The 20,385-nt window shown below is 36.8% G+C and overlaps 3 protein-coding genes across 5 annotated transcripts; all 3 read left to right on the top strand.

The window, feature by feature from the left end:
• Positions 1–287: 287 nt before the first annotated feature.
• On the top strand, positions 288–5,847 carry smim14 (small integral membrane protein 14). Of its 2 annotated transcripts, none has more exons than XM_024290169.2 (5): positions 288–440; positions 2,394–2,489; positions 3,042–3,090; positions 3,199–3,353; positions 3,908–5,847. In XM_024290169.2, the coding sequence occupies exons 2-5, from the start codon at positions 2,415–2,417 to the stop codon at positions 3,944–3,946; spliced, it is 318 nt and encodes a 105-aa protein (XP_024145937.1). In that variant the 5' UTR covers positions 288–440; positions 2,394–2,414; the 3' UTR covers positions 3,947–5,847. The 2 variants fall into 2 exon arrangements, with proteins under 2 accessions (XP_024145937.1, XP_036068800.1); XM_036212907.1 differs by having other exon boundaries at positions 305–440; positions 2,379–2,489.
• A 948-nt stretch (positions 5,848–6,795) lies between these two features.
• Positions 6,796–12,724, top strand: map9 (microtubule-associated protein 9). Of its 2 annotated transcripts, none has more exons than XM_024290185.2 (13): positions 6,796–7,147; positions 7,210–7,291; positions 7,373–7,840; positions 7,928–8,100; positions 8,176–8,275; positions 8,355–8,422; positions 8,499–8,560; positions 8,755–8,908; positions 11,078–11,164; positions 11,247–11,402; positions 11,483–11,628; positions 11,727–11,862; positions 12,078–12,724. In XM_024290185.2, the coding sequence occupies exons 1-13, from the start codon at positions 7,076–7,078 to the stop codon at positions 12,195–12,197; spliced, it is 1,824 nt and encodes a 607-aa protein (XP_024145953.1). In that variant the 5' UTR covers positions 6,796–7,075; the 3' UTR covers positions 12,198–12,724. The 2 variants fall into 2 exon arrangements, with proteins under 2 accessions (XP_024145953.1, XP_024145954.1); XM_024290186.2 differs by having other exon boundaries at positions 11,250–11,402.
• Positions 12,725–13,387: 663 nt separating this feature from the next.
• Positions 13,388–19,458, top strand: ugdh (UDP-glucose 6-dehydrogenase). Its single transcript, XM_024290164.2, has 12 exons — positions 13,388–13,602; positions 14,398–14,559; positions 14,905–15,006; positions 15,088–15,288; positions 15,368–15,565; positions 16,349–16,496; positions 16,606–16,700; positions 16,770–16,900; positions 17,116–17,255; positions 18,638–18,729; positions 18,807–18,917; positions 19,005–19,458. The coding sequence occupies exons 2-12, from the start codon at positions 14,398–14,400 to the stop codon at positions 19,113–19,115; spliced, it is 1,491 nt and encodes a 496-aa protein (XP_024145932.1). The 5' UTR covers positions 13,388–13,602; the 3' UTR covers positions 19,116–19,458.
• The last annotated feature ends 927 nt before the right edge of the window (positions 19,459–20,385 follow it).

Consider the following 20,385-nt stretch of genomic DNA (forward strand, 5'->3'; position numbering starts at 1 on the left):
ATAATATGTCAAACTATATTGTTATTCAGCCAAATATGCATTTTCTAAATATATATTTTACAATATGATTTATTGTTTCAAATTGTATTTGTTTAGATATACTTTTAAAGAGTGTTTCATTAAGCCTTTAGCACAAATGTGTCCATGCTGAGATGTTTTAAAAGTCTTATTTCGCTGCCAGCTGGATTGTTTGTTTATCGTTCGCACGATTTAATAGCTGTGTCATGATTGGCTAACATTCCCGCCAATCAACTATTTCGACCAATAAGAAGCATTTATCCTCATCCTGTGAGTTCCCGGATGTCTTTCACGTGTATTAAACAAAACACAGACGGATGGTTGACATGTCTCCGGTCCGACGGCAGCGGTAGGGAAGAGCTGTGAGGCGCAGGCCAAACTAAAGAAGAGCAAACGAAGCTTTCGTGGATCTGAAAAGTTAGGTGAGTCTCGGTGCTGCGAATGTGGATTTTGTTTTCGGGTTTGACGGTGGGAGTTAATGGGAAAGAAAAAGAAGGCAGGGTGGAAATGTCATGTTTATCTGGTTTGGTTGGCCAGGCTAGCGATTGTGCTATTTAAGCTAAATTCCGCAAAGAGCGACGATGTGGTGACAGCTGTGTTTGTTTGTTTGTTTTCGTTTACCTCCTTTGGGCTTGTAAACCCTATATTCTGTCTGTTCGTTGCTCTTTGCCTCGGTGCTAAAACGAACAGCTGCACTAACTCTCACTAACACGACCAACACCCTTTCTATCAAGTTCAACATTGTTGTTTTAGCTGTCTGTCATTGTTTTATTCTTTGTAGCTAACTAGCCTAGCTAGCACAAACTTGCTAACCCTTTCTGCCCAAAGGCATTAGTAGTATTTGATCAAAAAGAATAATTTAGAATTAATATATATATATATATATTTTTTTTTTACATTTGTTGCCTATTATTTTTAGGATATGTATTGGGTAGAATATACCATGTATACTTTGTTTTTGTTCTCTTATGTCCCAAACTGGTTATGTACAGCGCGACAGTATTTCTTTCATCAGATTTTATTAATGTAAATGACTTGCTGGGAAGTTATTTTGCTTATTTATCTAAAAAGAAAACCCATTTTACATTGGTCATTACACTCGTTTGTCTCTTAAATACAAATGTATGGTGTTTGAAGCCTCACATTTCAACTCATAGCAGGACTCTTTTATTATTACTATTATTATTATTATTATTATTATTATTATTTTTACATGGTTAAAATGTAATCTTTTTGTTTTTATTATCTTCACAATTATGTCCTAGTTAATAAGATCCTCTCGGATAGAAATAGACATCATACTTAACTCAGAATTAACGCTTTCAATCCATCAGCCCATCTTTTTCCTCTGATCTGAAGCCAGCTTGCAGGGCCAACATTCTCAATACAGATGCTCCAAATTCTCTCTTCTCCCAAACTTCCTTAAGTTCTGCTGGGGGATTCCAAAGCTCTTCCATACCGGCTGAAAAACACATTGCCACCAATGCATCCTGGATGTTCTCCGGGTCCTCCTTCTGGTGGGACGCACCCAGGAGTCATCTGAAAGAAATGACCAAGTCCCCTTAACTGGGCTCTCTAGATATAGAGGAGCAGCTACTCTACTTGGAGCTCCTCATTCTAGCTCTTGGGGAGCGCCCAGATATGCAGAGGAAACTGATTTCATCTGCTTGGATTTGGGATCTTATCCTTTTGGTCAAGAAACAAAAGTCATGAACATAGGTGAGAGTAGGATTGTAGATTGAGCAGCAAATTTGGAGCAACTTAGTAAAATAATAAAGTACACAAATATGGAGGACTTTTTTAATGCCATTGAGGGCAAGTTTGATTTGATATATAGTCGTGAATGCTAAAATAACCATGTCCCCAAATAAGGATGGAAAAAGGGGAAAAAGGATGTCCTTGTAGGGAAAAAATGGAAAATGAGGTAGTTGTCACTAAATGTTCCAGAACCTGTGGGAGCTATGGGTTTATTTTCATCTTTGGCTTGTAGATTTTTAAGCAAATCTTTTCCTGAGTGCTTACTTTTATTTATAAGTTTTATGTGATGGGTATATTTTTTTAAGCCACTGCAGTGATAATTTTATTTATTTATTTGCAGTTTCTTTGCTAATGTCCTTTTTCATTGTTACTTTTGTGAATTCTAGCTTATTGTTTTCCTAACAAAGCCCTGTTTTTTGCAGGAACACTAACGCTTTCAGTGTCAGCATTTACTGCATGATTTTTTTTTTCTTTCTTGCTGCACATTGCCAGCAGAGGTGTCTCCTCCCTCTTTATCTTTGTCCTACTGTGAAATAACAATAGTTCACAGCACCAACAAGAGGTAGCATTAGATTTCTCCCACTCATTTGTCCTAGTTACAGTGCTTCTGTTTCAAGGTGGATACGGTCTGGTGAGAAATGGCGGAGGGAGGCTTCGACCCTTGTGAGTGCATCTGCAGTCATGAATTTGCTATGAGGCGTCTCATCAACCTGGTGAGTTTAAACTTTGGCAGATTTGATGGCTGAAAAGTTGTGATAAAATGATAAATTAATGTGTTGTAAAACTATATGAGAGAAGTAAAGATGTAGAACTCAAAAGTAAATGAAAGACTTGACAGAAAGTGGAAGGAAATAAAGTTTCTTGATGCTACGTAAACCATATCCTGGTTCCTGCTTCGTGTTTATCTTGAGAGCTTATCACAGTTTCTCTGCAAAGATGTCAGTCTCTAATATTCTTCATGCTTTAAAATCAATTTTCACAGGGATCTCCCCAAAATTAACTCAGTTTTTTAACAAAAATGTGCATCTAGTGCACACTTAAGCTCCATTTCCAGATAACTTATTGCAAGGGGACTTTCAGTGGGTTGAGAGTTTAAAGCCACGCTGAGGTGGCTGATTTGCCCGCTGCATTGAAGGGTGTGACCTGAATTCTTAACCTCTTATTTCTTTGTCGTCACTGAAGCATTATTAGTTCTCAGACTTCACAGGGGTAAAAAATAATTTCTGATTATCCATTTTCAATTCTGTTTTTTTATGCATTTCCAGCTCAGGCAATCCCAGTCTTACTGTACAGACACAGAGTGCCCTCAGGAGTGTATGTATTCTCTGAATTTCCTCCACATTTATGATTTTTCTCATTTGAATAAATCCAGTTGAATGCTGTCACATTCCCAGATGAGTGAAGGTTTTTGGTTCTTTTCAGTGCCAGGACCTAATGGACTAGTCGGTGGAGATGGAGATATGACCCTCCCCATGGTTCTGATGGGATGGGCTGTGGTGGCCCTGGTCCTGTTTTTGCTCCGCCCATCCAGTCTCAGGGGATCACGTCCTACAGGAAAACCCTCTGGACCTCAGAATGTCAGTACACAGTACAGTACCCCCTTTTTTTTTCTTAAAAACAAGCATGTTTAGCTAAAACTAGTTTATTTTCAGCAAAAAAAAAAAAAAAAACGGAAACATTCAATCTTTTTAAGCTATGTGTAATAAATAGACTGTACACAACACATTGAATCCATGAAAAACTACGATTGTCAGATAGTTTGATTAACTTCTTGGCTTCTTTGATGAGACAAAAAAATGACCTATTTAAACCTAAATAAATGCCTTGCATGCTCAGGAATTTAGTCAGAAAGAAGGATGTAGTGAGCATTGCTCTCGGATGTTTTCCAACCAGAAGATTTTTCTTTTTTTTAATGATAAAAGCAACCCATGTCATTATGGTTACCCACCTCCCAAAAATGGAAACATATTTTTCAGAATATTATTTGGAAATGTAAACAATGGTTACATAAATATAGTTAAAAATTCAGACAAAACTTAATACCCCAAACAAATATATTAACCAGTTTGTGCTCAATTTGAATACAATTTTCTGTTCATGGAAACTAATGATCTTCTGTGTTTCTTTCCAGAATCACAGAAGGGAACCCCCAGCCCCACCTGTTGACTAACACTGAATCAAGACATCCAGCAGTCATCGTGCTCTTTTCGGAGGAACACTCTTGGTTCTATTTGCTACCAGGATATTCAGCTTTTACTCACGTTTTCACTCCTCTGCCGCCTTTTCTTTTTTACAAATTCTGTTACAGGTCTGTCTGTGAGTCTTCCTCTGAGAGCCCTACCGAACCCAAATCAATGATATATCACAGGATGAGGGGATATTTAATGGTGCAGTAGTGTAATATAAGTCGGTAGTCATTATTTAAAGCCCAACTCCAACCATATACATATATATATATATATATATATATATATATATATATATATATATATATATATATATATTTGTTTTGTTTTGTAAAATTGCAGTTTTAATCATAAGTTATTTTGCATAAATTCCCTTTAATGCTATAAGAACATGTTAAAAACACAAAAAGATCATTTTTATTGGAGTGGGTCTTTAACATATTAAAAATTACTCCTATGCTTAATTTAAAAAATTGCTTTATTGAATATGAATGCACATATAAAGATGTTGGGCTCCATTACTGATGCATCTTTGAATATCAAGACTGTAAAATATGACCTTTGATGATTTGGTTGGACTTCCTTTCTCATCAGGAGATGAGCTGAGCTCAGATACAATCTTACAGTGAAGATCTATGACATGTTTGGTTAATGAAGCGGTTGCTAATGAATTCACTTTGTATGATTAACAGTGGTGGGTGTCTCAAACGGCTCTAAAACATTCCACTTTTTCTAAAAATAATGTTATAAATTCAAACGGTGCCAGTCAGAAGGATCATATTAAGAGTAACTTGTTCATCCAGTGAAATAACAGAATGTGTCGCTTTTACATTGAGCTAGCTCTTGAATTGTGGTTTAATTTTTAGAAACACTAATTTTGTTTTCGGTAAATGATATCCATGTGTTTACTGTCATGTTTCTCCAAAAAATCTACAATTAATCGTCTTAAATAACATTGCAAGAGAGATTGTAGATGTTGGTTATGGGAGACTAAAATCTGAGCTAAAACTTGACATATGAGATTAAAGGGTATGATCTGACATTAATACTTGTCATGGACAAATCAGCTTTAAGAGTAAGTAGAATTTTGTTTGACAGAAATAGTGAAACTGAAAAAAGTAAAGCTAAAAAATGTATTTTGTCTGCGTTTCTTTTCTTCATGACAACAAACCCAAAGTTTCTTGCTTTTGTTTCATTTTACATCCAGGAAAAGCTGATGAACATATTCTTAATTTTTTTTGCCAATGTGAATGAATCATTGAGGAGTTGTAGAGCACTTTTCTGAAAGATGTTATTTTGTTTATATGAAACCTGTGTTAAGAGGGGAGCAGAATATTTTCCTGTTGCTTGTCATGCTTGAAGCACTGACAAATGCAGTATCCTTTTCTGTTTAACTGAACCTTTTGTTTCCTTACCTGGTTTCCACTTTTTAGCAGAATCATTAAATCCAAAAATCACCAGCCGAACCTTCATACTGTACCCTGTAGCAAGAGGATTTTGTTTTTCTTGAGCTCAACAATGTTGTCTAGCATTTCTGAGAGTCTATGTTGGTCTTTGGTTTACGTCCCATCCTGATAATGCCAGAATATAAATGAATTAATCAATGGGTTTTGAATTGTAAAGTTTTACCTTATGGTGCATTTGTACTTCCATATCAGTAAATCACTTCTTTTTATACTGCAATTTTTTTGGTTTGTTTTTTATTTTCCAGGAAATGCCAAAAAAGGGCTACAGGTTTTCTTTTCTTAAAGCACTTGTGCAAGGGCAACAAATTATCACTGAGATGGATAAATGGAAGAGACCTCAAATTATACTGTTCTAAATGTGTAAGGGCTTAAACTATGCACTTTTCCTACAACAAATATGAATAAAAATGTAAGTCTTACCCGTTTGGTGGTGTTTTGTTACAAGGGTTCACATGCCTGGTTTGTATTTTGCTAAAATCTTTCAAGTACATTTTTGTGATAAATAATGTAAATTTGACAACACTCTTTTGTATCTGTTCTTTTAAAGCTATAAGAAGTTTTGTTATCCTTCAGATGTTTATAGAGAAACGTCACCAAAAGATTATCCATGAGAATAATTCTAACAAAGGAAAACAATATTTTTATTAAAGAATGAAGAATGCTAAGTGTAATGCCGCATCTTAAAAAAGAACTCCTTACAAGTTTAAATGGATGGAGTCCTGAACATGACATTAAAAATAAATCTGCATATGAATAATTTCTGGGTGCTAAAAGACTAAGTTGCAGCCACAAAATGCTTATTTGAAGCAAGGAAATACTAATTTGTGTGCACAAAATTCTAAATTGTGGCCACAGTGCTAATTTGTGTGCACAGATCAATATATTCTGATTACAACATGCTGATTTGTGCTCACAAATTTCAAATGTTTGCCTACAAAGTGATTCTAATTTGTGGCCACGAAAAAATATTTTTTGTTCACAAAATACTAAATTGTAGCCACAAAAATGCTAATTTGGACCTGCAAAATGCTAATACTGTAAAAATAAAATGCTGTTTTTTGTACTATTATTGTTATTTCACATCCAGTAGTCCATATCTGTGTTAATATTTAATGGAGCAATGTCAGTGAATGTTTGTGGAAGTGTGTTTTATGTGGGTAAAATCATTGAAATATTCTAATTTAGTGATTAGTCAATGGCTAAAATCAACTTTGAAAGCTTTTTTATGTCATGTTTAAGCAAACATTAAACAAGAAAAAGCATCAAATAAGAGATTGGAAAAATAATAGCATTAAGTTATAGATATAAAAAAAATCACGGGTTTTATATTGTTTTTTTACACTCGGGTCTCCGTAGGCCGTCGTGAGCATGCGCAGTACCGCAGGCCGTCGTCTCCCAGGGTTACCATCAACAACGCCGTTATCCACCATTGCTCCGTCCCTCGTAGGATTTTAGACATACTCCGTTTATTCCTAATTGTATGCTGCTTGTATGTATAACAGCCTTACAGTTTCGTTTCACTCAGGAAGCAGATAAACTAGCTCAAACATCGCTCAATACATGCAGTGTTTACGAGCCTCGAACACATGCTAGCATGCTAGCATGGTCTACTCCACACTCGTAACTTCATAAAATTGGCTTTTTATAATGACATATCAAGAGGTGGGGACACTAGCTTACTTCAAAAGTCCAAAAGCAACTAAAAGAACAACATTTCAGGTGAGTTAATTCATTTGTTTATCTGATAAATCAGAAATTAAAACTGGCATTTATATTTGTAGGATGAGCTTCAGGCTGCGGTGTCTTCCAGAGCTAGCAGAGCTAAATTGGAGCATTATGATTATTTTGACAATGATGAAGATGGTAAGTTGTGGAAGCAGCATAACTGGAAAAATTGCTGCAGCAATGTGAGGAATTTATGAACTGTTGTTTCCCATGTTTCAGATTTTTTAAATGAACTCATTGACTCAAGAAAAAAGAGGAATGCTTTCAAGGCCAGGAAAAACAAAGGCAAAATTAACAGCTTTGAGGTATCGGATGACGAAAGCACTCAAAGCAGAAGAAAAAAGGTCTCCTTCTTGAAAACCCAAGCAACCAACTCCCCATCAAACGACACAGAAGAACCAGAGCCATTAAAAGATGATCCGTCAGTTGAATATAGTGGCTCTTTTTCCTCGCAGCAGTCGACACATTTGTCATCGAAAAACAGCGGCTTTGAGTCCACAGAGCCTGATATGACCGGAGATCATTCCAGTCCATCGTATCAAACATCCAATGATAATCTATCTTTGCCATTACCGTCTGACAACAGTGTGGCTGGAACTCCAAGTCCACAAGAAAAATACTGCAGCTCTGTAGTGGAAGAAAATTCATCAACACCAGCATCCAACCACAACCACGATATCTCAGCTGGTCTGTTTTCGTTCCTTTTTTTTTTTTAAAGAACATAAAAAGTTTTATAGATATCAAGCTTATATTTCCACTTTTTTTGTTATTCAGATCATATTAAAGATAAAGAACCACCTAAGCCTAAACCGCGCCAAAGGACCTTTGGATTGAGATCTCATGTGACAGAGAAGCCACCAGAAGAAACCGCATCTCAAGATCCCAGTGGGCCCCAGACGTCTTCTACATCAATCCCCCTCTCAGCCAATACCTCTAGCTTAATTGCTGTAATGATATTCCCTCTGCTTTTGTTAATCTGTGTTATTTTGTGCTAGCAAAGTGAACAAGTTTGTTTGTGGCAGTGGACAGATGGAGACCAAGCAGTTTCAAGCCTCAGTAAATCCTCTTCCAAAGAGAGCCATCAGGTGGTCCAAAAGTCTGCGTGGGATTCTGATTCCAGAGGTGAGATCTTGAACGCCGATCTATGAATCATTCTTGTTAAGAGGAATGAAAAGTGTTGATTTTAGATCTGTTGTTTCAGACGGATTAATTTCCGATGACAATAGAGAGCCAGAGAGAAATTACTCTTCATCGTTTCAAGAATTTAGCGTGAGTCTTGCGGACACGACTAACTTTTAAAGCATAACTGACTACTATTACCTAACCGTTGCATAATTCTCTGCAGGAATCCTCAAAGGATCACACAGATCTGCCTTCTCAGTCCCCTGAAAAGTCATTTGATACGAGGTTGGCTTCCAATTACGACTAATAGCTAAAACTAAACAGGAATATGTTGGTTTTTGTTCTTCGGGACAACTATAAAACTATTTATTGTACATCTGCTTAGTTTAACGTCTTCTAGTTCAATGCCAGTTGCCCTGAAGAAACAGAATCCTATGATTTGTGAAATAATAATTTTTCTTCTTTAATATTTTAATCAGGACATCGAGCTCCAAAACCCCAGAGAGGCCCCGGAGTGAGTGCTCCAAAGTAGAATCAAAGTATTTGGGAGCGCTCAAAGTTCTTGACCGCAAAGCTTCCCTGCAGGAATCTCAACCGCAGACGGCAGATTCCCTCAGAGCAGCTGTTTACCAGGTCAGTGCATGTCCGAGGCCGGTTTACCTGCTACAGGAGCCCCCACTCCAGCTGTCATTCTTCTAAATATGCTTCTCATGTTCAGAAAATGTCTGTGTGGTTACATCTGGATTTTGTTCTCCACATCGGGAAAACAATTTACATAGTTCCATTGTGGTAAACTCTATTGTTGTTGAAGATTTGTTTTTTTTAAAGCCCTTTCCAACTTGGAGTTGCTGTTAGGAGTCTTTTTTCATGTTATTTAGGTAATCATAAAGAAAAATGTAGAAAATCATGCCTGTATTATATATTAGAGAGTAAGATTTAGGTTTTGCAGCCAGATCTGAGAACTTGACATCTACTTGCATTTTATGATTGAGAAAAAGAAATGCATTCTGCAGCTTTACATGACATGAAAAGGAGCTTTGATTTCATTGTGAATTCTTAGAGTCTTACTTCATTGCTCTTAATTTTTTCAAAAAGAATGGAGTTTTCTGACTTTGGCTTCTTATTTGACTCTGGGATGCCATGAAAGACAGAGGAGGTCATGATAGACGTAAAGAGTTGATCTGTATTGTAAGACATGGCATTCATTCTTACCCTAATTAATTATTGAATCAATTAAAAAAACAGTTGGTTTAAGTGTTATCATCATTATTTAACTCTTTTTCCTGTAACTTAGGAAAAATATTGATCTTGTTTTAAAACCTTTGTCTGGAAAATAAAAAGGAAATTGATTTATTAATCCTTTTTTATTGTAATTCTGTCGATATTTTAAAAATTACTGCAGCACATAAATATTGTTAATGTTTGCAGCATGACAGGTGAAAATGTACTGGAAATATTTAACCATACATGTTCCCATTTCTTAGCTAAATCTCAGAAAATGTAATATTTTTGGATTTAAGAATAACTATACCTTCAAGTGGGGAAAAGTTACCAAACAGAGGCTTCAGTGATTAAATACTACTGCATTAAATTGTGTAATATTGTTTAAAATGTTTAAATTTACCATTTAATAATGTATTATACATTGTAAAATGTTGGCTGCCCATTTTCACACAAGAAAATTTGTCAGAAAACATTTGTTAACCACCAGGGGGCAGTACTTCTCTTTAAGTCAATGAGATAGCTGTGAGCCACAGTTATGCTTCCCTGGAAGAAATTGTGATTTTTTGGTAATTTTTCATAGAATATAAAAGATAGCACTAAGTTTTTTTTTTCATTCATAGTTAGTGGTTGGGTAAAGCCATTTATTTACCCTTTTTAAATCATAATAACAGAAATTTCACAAATGGCTATAATCAATGCGTGTGCATTAAAAGGTCTTGGAGTTTCTGGGCTCCCAACACATCCTTGCATCCTCCTTTAGCGCTGCACTGATATTTATGGATCCAGAGTCACGGGTAAAGCTAAAGATCTGTCAAAAGATCTACGGGAAAAGGTAACTGGACTGTACAAAATAGGAAAGGGATATAAAAAGATATCTAAGGAACTGAGAATGCCAGTCAGCTGTGTTGAAACTTTGATCAAGACGTGGAAAATGAGGAGTTCTATTGAAACCTAAACCAGTTTCAGAGATTGAAACCACGGCGACAAACAGCAGAAAAATTGTTAGGAATGCAAAGAAAAACCTACCAATGACTTCATCTGTGATTCAGGACTCTGAAAAACTGTGGTTTGGATGTTTTAAGGGGCTGGATGGTTGAGTTGCCAGAAGAAAATATTTTTGGTCAAATGCCACAAAGAAAGTCACTTACAATACGCCGAAGAGCACAGAGACAAACCTCAAAACTTCTGGACCAAAGTAATTTAGAGTGATGAGACAAATATTAAACTTCTTGGCCACAAACACTACATTTGTAGAGAAGTCAACAAGAGTTAAGATGAACATTAGTGTGAAACATGAAGGAGGATTGCTGGTGGTTTGGGGATGTTTGAGCTACAAAGACACAGGAAATGTGGTCTGGAAAGATGAATGCAGCACGTTATCAGATGATACTGAAGTCTGCAGAAAATATGAAAAAAAAATGTTTTCTTATCTTAGTGATTAGGAATTCAAAAGGTGTTTGGGTATTAAACTGCTCACTGTTTTACATTAAAGAGATTTTTTTATAAATAATTCTCAAACGAATTTGTGTTAAAAGTTCACTTTGACCTCAGCTTCCTAATGTGTTAAATTCTTTGCAGGAATGGCAAAAAAAGAAAAGAGAAAAGTCCAGAGAGAATATGCAGCTAAAGAAGAAAGAGGAACTTCAGAAGGAACAAGAGAAAGAAGTGAGTCACCACTTGCATTTTTAGAGATTAAAATGTGAACGATTCACCATGTCACATTTATGACCTCTCTTTTATCAACAAGCAGAAACAGGAGGCTAAAAAAGAAGATGCCAGGGCATCATATGAAGCATGGAAACAAAGGAAGGGAGAAATCCTCAGAGCAATGGCTAAAGAAAGGAAAGACAGAGCGCAAAGAGCAACCCAAGAGAAACTAGAAAAAAGGCAGTCTGCCATCAAGGTAATGTTTGTGTTTGCTGTAAACAACCACAACACTGGACATTTTATGCTAACCTCAAACATCTTTAATCACCATCAAAGATGTTTGAGAATTGGAAGCGAGAGCATGATCATCTACTCCGGGACAAATACAGAAAACAGAAAGAGACCGAAAACAAACTGAAGGAACGAAAACAACAGAAAGAAGAAGAAAGAAAGAGAGACAGCCAATCTGCTTTTTCTGACTGGTAATCTCAGGTTTTTACTTTCATGTAGATTTTAGTTTTTTTTTGTTCCAAGGTGATCTCAAGAATGACTTATTTCTTTTTCTTCTAAAACACTAAAGGTGTGAAAAGAAAAAAAATCTTCTCCATGAAAAGCTAGAGATGGAACGCAAAGTGGTTGAATATAAGGCCGAAGAGGAGCTGTATCTAAAAGAGGAAAGAGAAAAAACAGCTTTAGAGATGTATGAGAACTGGCTGGTGAGTAGAATGATCAGACAGTGGAGATGAGCAAGTAGATACTTATAAAATGCCACATCAGTATTCAAATGGAATACTTTTTTAAAAAGTGCTTTTATTTTGAAATATTTGGATACTTCCTCTTCATGCTTCTTAGTACGTTCACTCTTTAATTAAAACACTACTGATATTAAAAGAGATGTTACTACTTCCTTTTGTTCTTGTGTTTCCAACAGAGAAGAAAAGATCTGAAACAAAAAAGACAAAGAGAGCAAAGACGTATACAAGCAGAGCTGTTGGACAGTCAACCTCCTCCATGGATCCCAGCAAACAAAGTTATTCCCTTTCGAAAATGATGTTTCAACTACGTCATATCCAGAGAAGTTTCAAGTATCATATACCCTATAAAAGTGACGATGATTATTAATAATATATTTTGATTTTATTTGCAGCAGTCTATGCTATTTTTTATGTATTAAAAACTTGTATTTTTTGGAAATTGTTTTCTACAATTTGGTAGAAATTAAATATGTTTTATAACTTGTTCCGAAAAAGTGACTTAAAAGTTTTTCCCAACATTTATTTATACAGATAGGTGGATGGAGAACAATTTCTCGTATCAGCAAAACAGAAACAGCACAACAGGGCAATAAGTTACATACAGATAAAAGCATGACATCTTCTCTCATCAGTAATTGGTCTGTTAGTTAGAATGACATCATATACCTTCCCCTGTTGATTTTCAAGAAAATTTGTCTGAAATCTGGTTGGAGTTTGAATAATCTGAATAAGATTTTGAGCATCAAATAATAATTGCACAATGCTATACATATTTGTTTTTGTTTTATTGCTGTGAGTTTATCTAATAAACAGCTTTTTCTGATTTCCTGTTCAGTTATTGAATACTTAAGACAAGTTTCTTCAGTGAATGTGGAATAAATCTGGTATTTACTGCCTAGACACAGAAGTCCAATTAGATTGTTGTGAAAATGTTTATTCTTTAGTCCGTCTGCTGTCTAGCTGTCCAAAATAAAATGTGCATGATTTAAGATACACTTACATTTTAATTTTAACTATTATTTTGTCTTTAAAGTGAGAATTTGGAGACTTCATTACTTTATAGTGCTTTTTTTCCCCAAATTAGTAAATAAATAAATAAAAAGCCTTGATCAAAAACAATGCACTGAATAGTATTTAAATGATCCACACACTAATGATTGTCATATTTGTGTTTACATGAGCTCACGTCAGTTTAATGGACAATGTAACTTAATGTAAATGTCATTTGATGCTGTAAGGGATAATTTTCAAAAAAAAATCTGCTTGAGATTTTCAGAATAAATTCCTAGTATCAATTTACACGGAATTGCATATTAAGTTAATAGTCAAAATGTAGTTCCATATCGATATAATAATCAGATTAGGTTATAATTTGTTAAAAATGAATATCTAAATGTTTAAATAGAGCTTCGTTGTAATCATTGAACATTGTCGTGCTTTTATTTTGAAATTTTAAACCCGGAAGTGTGTGGACTTGTCTCAAAATCTGGCGAGTGAACTGTTCATTTAACTTTTAGTTGCCAAAAAGAGCTCAGTGTGAGAAGTTCGTTTTCCTCGGCTCTGGTTCCCCCCAAGTCCATGCACGCTGGTCGTTGTTAACAGAGTCGCGGTTCGGGATTTAATGGTTGTTTGGACCGTAACTCTCATCTAACGGAGAAGCCGGCGAATTCTGCGCATTCTTCAAGTTCCGACCTGGCAGAGGTAACGCAACGCTAGCTGACGGTTCATGCTAGCCAGCATATAAAGAGTCTTTTCTAACAAAACGGTTGTATTGCGTTGAAGCAAAGCGAATAAAGTAGCTCATGGGTGTTACATTAAATATGTTCCGGTATACCGGTGACCCTTGAGACAGTAAAAGTGTCCGAGTTCAGTTTGAATAAAGGCTCACTTTATTCTCAGTCATATACGTGGCGAAACGGAACGAATAAAAGACTCTTTATTTTTGAGCTACAGGAGGATGCTAAGGTGTTTCTCTAAGCGACAAGTCCAAATTTTACACTTTTAATTAGAATATATATATATATATATATATATATATATATATATATATATTAGGCTGACAAAACATTACTTTTGGTACAAAATTCAGAAAATTTAACATAGTTTAGACTTTTTAAAAAAAATCATACTGTTTCTGTTTTTTCACTTCTAAATAGGAAATGGTGCCTTTTTAAATGCCAAAAAGCAACTTTGTAGGGATATTTCCACATCTGTTTGTCACCATTTGTTAATAATCTACACATTTTCTTTATTTGTTAGCATATTTTGGCTTTTAATTGTCTGAATTTGATTTAGTCTTTAATCTAACTGATATTAAGGATATAAGGAATTCAACTTTCACTCCTTTACCTTGAGCATAAAGAACCACCTTCATCATTATCTGTCAAAGTTGCAGATAAAGACAGTAAAATGCTCAGCAAGCAGTAATTATCAGTTAATATACACAGGTAGGCTACTCTAGTTGTTTAATGTACTTTTTATTTCTTCTTCCTGTAGATGTTTCAGATCAAGAAGATTTGCTGCATCGGGGCTGGGTATGTTGGGGGCCCAACCTGCAGCGTCATTGCCCAGATGTGTCCGGAGATCACCGTGACGGTCGTAGACGTCAACGAGTCCCGAATCAAAGCCTGGAACTCTGACACACTGCCCATTTATGAGGTAGTACAGCAGCTTTATCCAGTGGAGTGAGGGTTGAACATGATGATTAATGGTAGGGTTAGCAAAAAAAAAAAAAAGCAGTAGATTCGAGTTTATCAGGAATGTTTATCCAGAGCAGCTCACTTCTGAAGTATTTGATTTGCAGATGTTTCCAGGCGACTGTTGGTTTAGTTCAATATAATTCATCTTATGAGTGCAACATAAATTAGTTCCAGATTGTTTTGCAACATCACTGCGTCCACCCCAGCCTCAAAGCGTTGCGTCATCCCGATTCTGACTTATTTTGTGACGTTTTTTGTCCTCCCTCATGGTTGCTCACTCATTTCTCACTTCCTGTCCTTACAGCCCGGACTGAAGGAGGTGGTTGAATCATGCCGGGGGAAAAACTTATTCTTTTCCACAGACATCGACTCAGCCATCAGGGACGCTGACCTTGTTTTTATTTCAGTGAGTTTCCCAATCCTGAACTACACCCCAAAAATCTGCATTTTACAGTTTTCATGATTAAATTCCACCTTTCTGCTACAGGTTAACACCCCGACCAAGACCTATGGGATGGGGAAGGGTCGCGCTGCTGACCTGAAGTTCATCGAGGCATGTGCTCGGCGGATCGTAGAGATGTCTGATGGCTACAAGATTGTCACAGAGAAAAGCACGGTCCCTGTGCGAGCTGCTGAAAGCATCCGACGAATATTTGATGCCAACACTAAACCTAGCCTTAACCTACAGGTGTGTATTGTCTCAAATCTATTATGCTTTCGATGTATAGTTTGTTAAATAAACATCTGGTGTTTTAAACTTCTTTTAGGTACTCTCCAACCCTGAATTCCTCGCAGAAGGAACAGCGGTGCGGGACCTGAAAGATCCAGACCGCGTCCTGATCGGTGGGGATGAAACACCTGAGGGCCAAAAAGCCATCAGGGCGCTCTGCGCCGTGTACGAGCACTGGGTTCCCAAAACAAGAATCATCACCACCAACACATGGTCGTCTGAGCTCTCCAAACTTGTGAGTTCAGAGCCACAAAAACTGTTTACAATACTATAGGAACCAAACTAAAAGTGCCTGTTTGATGTCTGCATCACCAAAAAATGGTGACTGAATTGACTTCATTTAACTCAAACAGGAAGTAGATCATTTTCTATAGATGATGTCACACTCACTTGGTCCAATTCTCTTATACAGTCAACAGTTACAAACCAAGGTGATGACTTTAGATGACGTGTAGTTTTTAACATGTTCTTGTGGCATTTTTCTCATGATAGAGGACTTATATAAAGTAAATTAATCTTAAAATTTCATTTCAGAGTATTTTTTTTATTCAAATTGTTGTGAATCAGGAACCGAGCAAAAAAAAATTAATTGGAAAAAGCTTGACGTAGAGGCTACTACAGCAGGCTACAAGCTTCCTGCTCCACTCCATTCTGATGCAGATCAACAGAACTGTGTGTGTCTTAGTTTTCCTCGTCCGATTTGGCTCTAAATGTGTACGGCTGGAAAGCTCCAATATTCTTCCCCATTTTTGCTGCACCGCTAATGTTAGGTTAGCATTGTGAGAGGCAGTAAGCCAGCAGGAGAGTGCGTAAAGAGACTGTGAGAATCTGCAGAAACTATGTCCTGGAAAAAGATTGGATTTTGGCTAAAAACGGCTGAATCATGATTAAAAGAGCACTGGGAACACTCTTACAATAGATTATTGGAGTGGGACTTTAACTGAAATACTTTTAGTATTGTTCCTTGTTAATTTTACTCTATGGTAAGGTCTAAAACAGTTTTTTTGTTTTTCTGCAGGCAGCTAATGCCTTTCTGGCCCAGAGAATCAGCAGCATAAACAGCATCAGTGCTCTGTGTGAGGCCACCGGTGCTGATGTGGAGGAAGTTGCCAAAGCCATCGGAATGGACCAGAGAATAGGCAGCAAGTTCCTTAAAGCCAGCGTAGGTAAGACGGGAAAATATCCCAACCATATTTTCAGATTTTCCTGAATATTGCTCATCAAATGAGATCCTATATCTTTGGTTTAATGAAAAATCTCTGATAACTCTTCAAGGTTTTGGTGGGAGCTGCTTCCAGAAAGATGTCCTCAATCTGGTGTATTTGTGTGAGGCTCTCAACCTTCCTGAAGTGGCCTCCTACTGGCAGCAGGTGAGAAACCACAGAAATAACAGCCGACTGGGAGCTGTACACTCACTCTGATTTGCTTTTTGCCTTCAGGTGATAGACATGAACGAGTACCAAAGACGGCGCTTTGCCTGCAGGATTATCGACTGTCTCTTCAACACTGTGACGGGGAAAAAAATCGCATTGCTGGGATTCTCGTTCAAAAAGGACACAGGTGACACCAGGTTAGCCTCTCCATGTCCTTCTTTTCGTTAGTTTTAAGTTCCTAACAAACACGTGTGCTGTTTTTATTGTTTGCTCACAAAGCTCCACTGGGTTTTTTGGGATTGTCTGCATTGACTTTGCTCCACTTGAATGCTTGCCAAAGCACTTTGCCGTGAACTTTAGCACCGGTGGCGGCTAATCCCTGTGTGTTTGTGTGGGTGTTTCACAATTCCAGAGAGTCGTCTAGTATCTACATCTCAAAGTACCTGATGGACGAGGGAGCCAAGCTGTTCATCTATGACCCCAAAGTTCTTAAAGATCAGATCATGCAGGATCTCTCCCAACCCAGCATCTCAGGAGACAATCCAGAGAGAGGTGTGTGTGGGAACAAATCTCTAATCCTACTTTAAGCCTGAATAATACAATGAATAATACAAAATTAAGTTTTTTGTATTTGGTGGTTTTAATGTGGCATTTTTCTCACGATGGAGGACATTGTGAGAAATAATTCAAATCGTTGTGAATCAGGAGCAGACGAAAGAAATTCAGTTGGAAAAAGCTTGTAGGTGTGACGTAGAAGCTACTATGGCAAGCCACAAGTTCCATGCTCTGATCCATTCTGATGGATCTACCTACAGACTCATAGATCTATGTACGTCTATGTTTTCCTCGTCAAAACTGTACAGCTGGAGAGCTAAAATATTGCTGTCCATTTTTCAGGGGCTGTAAGCTAGTGGGAGTGAGTGTGAACTGCATTGTATAGAACTTATAAAAAAACTCTTAAGGAATTGGGTATTAAGTGAACAAATTTTTGTCTTTTTACTTGTTTTTTATTTAAAATAAAAGATCCAAGATGTTTACAGATTTGATTAAAGCATCTGTTTGTAATAGATGCTTATAGACCCACTCTGATCATTATGATTATAGCATTTTTAACTAAAATAATAATAATTTTTAAAAAGTGTAATTTTTTCTGTAGAGCAGGGGTGTTGAACTCAATCACAGAGAGGGCAAAAATCCAAAGCACACTTTAGGACGCTTGTCGAACAGGATAACATTTATTGTATTCATCAAAAAATAAATTATTAAAACTTTAAAAAGTAACTTTTCTAACATAAATATGAGTAAAAACAGACAGGAAAATTATTCCAGAATAAATCAACTTAAATAACTTTCAATATTTTACACTTCATAACAATATGAATTCTGTCAAAATTATACAAGTTAGTTGCTTCAGTATGTTAGTAAGATAACATTGGGTTGTTTTTAAAAATAATATAAAATGATGTGGAGGGCCGGATATAATTACCCCACAGGCCTCGACTTTGACATGTGCTGTAGAGAAACAGAAATTAATTAGAAATTTTCCCCGAGTTGTGGGTCGAGTAAGCCCACTCCTACTTACCATCATCCATTTGTTTACACTTCTCTCCTGCTTGCTTTCATCCCCTCACAAACCCAATCTAACATTATCGGTGCAACAAAAATCTTAAGGCGATCCAGATGTACATTTTGGAGCCACATGCCATAAATAAGCTCTTTTCTAAACACCTTTTTTCATCTTCTCTACACATAAATTCAATTTTAAGGTATTTTTTCTTCATAATTGTCCTCCATCATCAGGAAAATGCTAAAAACACAATTTTTATAGTAGTGAGACTCTAAACTCGCAGTGCTGTGATGTGTACATCTCAAATACAGTCATTTGTGAGGATTAAATCCCATTTGTTAATTCATTTTTCTGTTGTCCATCGTAGTGCCAGAGCTGGTCACTGTGACATCAGACCCGTACGAGGCCTGTCAGAGTGCACATGCTCTGGTCATCTGTACCGAATGGGACATGTTTAAGGTCAGCTTCATGTTTAACCTTAAAAAAAAAAGTTTCTACCAACCCTAAATCCTCACATCTGAACCTCCTCAATTCAGGAACTGGATTATGGGAAGATCTATAAGAAGATGCTCAAACCGGCTTTCATATTTGATGGTCGCAGAGTGCTGGATCACCTCCACCCTCAGCTCCAGCACATCGGCTTCCAGGTGAGCAGGAAGAGGAGAGAAAATCCTTTAATAAAAAAATAATAATAAATAGGCGAATGTGATGTTTACTACTATCTTCTGCTGCAGATTGAGACTATTGGGAAGAAAGTGGTAGCAACGCGAATCCCCTACACCCCAGGAGCCGCTTGTCCTCGCATCGCTGCCGCCGAACCTCCAGCCAAGAAGGCTAAAGTCTGAAGCCTGAAAGCTTTAAAGAATGCAGCACATTCCCTTTATTTGAGTGTAACAAGCACAGTGTCCTGCTGATCAGAGGTGCAGATCCCTACAATTAGCTGGATTCACGCTTTGAGTGGAATGCTGAAATCACATTTCCATGTTCTCCGTGAACGTTTGTAACGTGTCGTGTCACTTAGAACACATCCTTCTCATGCAGATTATGTGATTTACACCACAATCAAGTATTCAAGTCAGAGCGTTTTATACCGTTTTTAAAACTATTTTTATAAATCACTTGTCTTAACTGATGTCTTTTCCATTCAGCTGTTGAAGGGGCCAATGCAATAAAATATTTTCCCTTAAATGATGTTAATTATTTATTCTAACCTCAACAAAACAGCAGAAATGAACAGTAAAAAATTAAGGCTATCGTAAATCAATACTATGGGGTAAGATAATCCAATATAATCTTCCTTTTTTTTTTTTTACCTGAAGTCCAGTTAGGAAAGGTTGGATTTGATAGTGAATGTGATTAAGAGGTTCCTAAAGAGCTCAGGCTCCTGGTTTACAGCTTCCACTAATAGATGATACTTTGTTCTGTTTGGGCTTCAGGAACTTGATCATTACACACAGAGGTTATCTGTTTATTCAGCTTTATTGTTGTTGGGTTTCTCTGATCCTGAAAGGAACAGAAGTACTTCAGACAGTTCAGAGTTTTAAAAAGGGCACAGATTCTGCAAGTTTTTCCACCTAAAAATATAAGTCTGTACTTTTGATCATAGAAACACTTCAACTGTGAGACGGACTGTAAAAGAAATAATTCAGGAAATCACATTGTATTTAAAAAAAAACAAAGACATGTTTAATGATCCAGAAAATAAGTATTTATGACCCACAAATTAGTAAAATGTTGCTACTTCTTCTTTAAGAAGTTATTTTATCATCCATCTGTTTTAATGACACCTATTTGTTTATAAAAGTCACCTGTCCACACCCTTAAATAGTCGGACTGCAACCGTCAAGACCAAAGATCTGTCGAGGGACACCAGGGACAAACAAGATCGTACACCTGAACAAGACTGGAAGGAGCCAAGTTAGTGAGAAGGGATCATCTAACAATTTATGTCAGATCTCACCTGGTGGCGAACGAATGATCTTCAATTCAGTCCTAAAGAAAGCTGGGACCACAAAGGTTACTATAGCAACACACTATGTTGTCATGGATTCAAATCCTGCAGATCTTCAAAGGGTTTCGGCTGCCTTAATGAAAGGGCCAAAATAGCAGCTGCAG

Source organism: Oryzias melastigma, linkage group LG1 (genome assembly GCF_002922805.2).
Source record: "Oryzias melastigma strain HK-1 linkage group LG1, ASM292280v2, whole genome shotgun sequence".
In the NCBI taxonomy this organism is placed as follows: domain Eukaryota; kingdom Metazoa; phylum Chordata; class Actinopteri; order Beloniformes; family Adrianichthyidae; genus Oryzias; species Oryzias melastigma.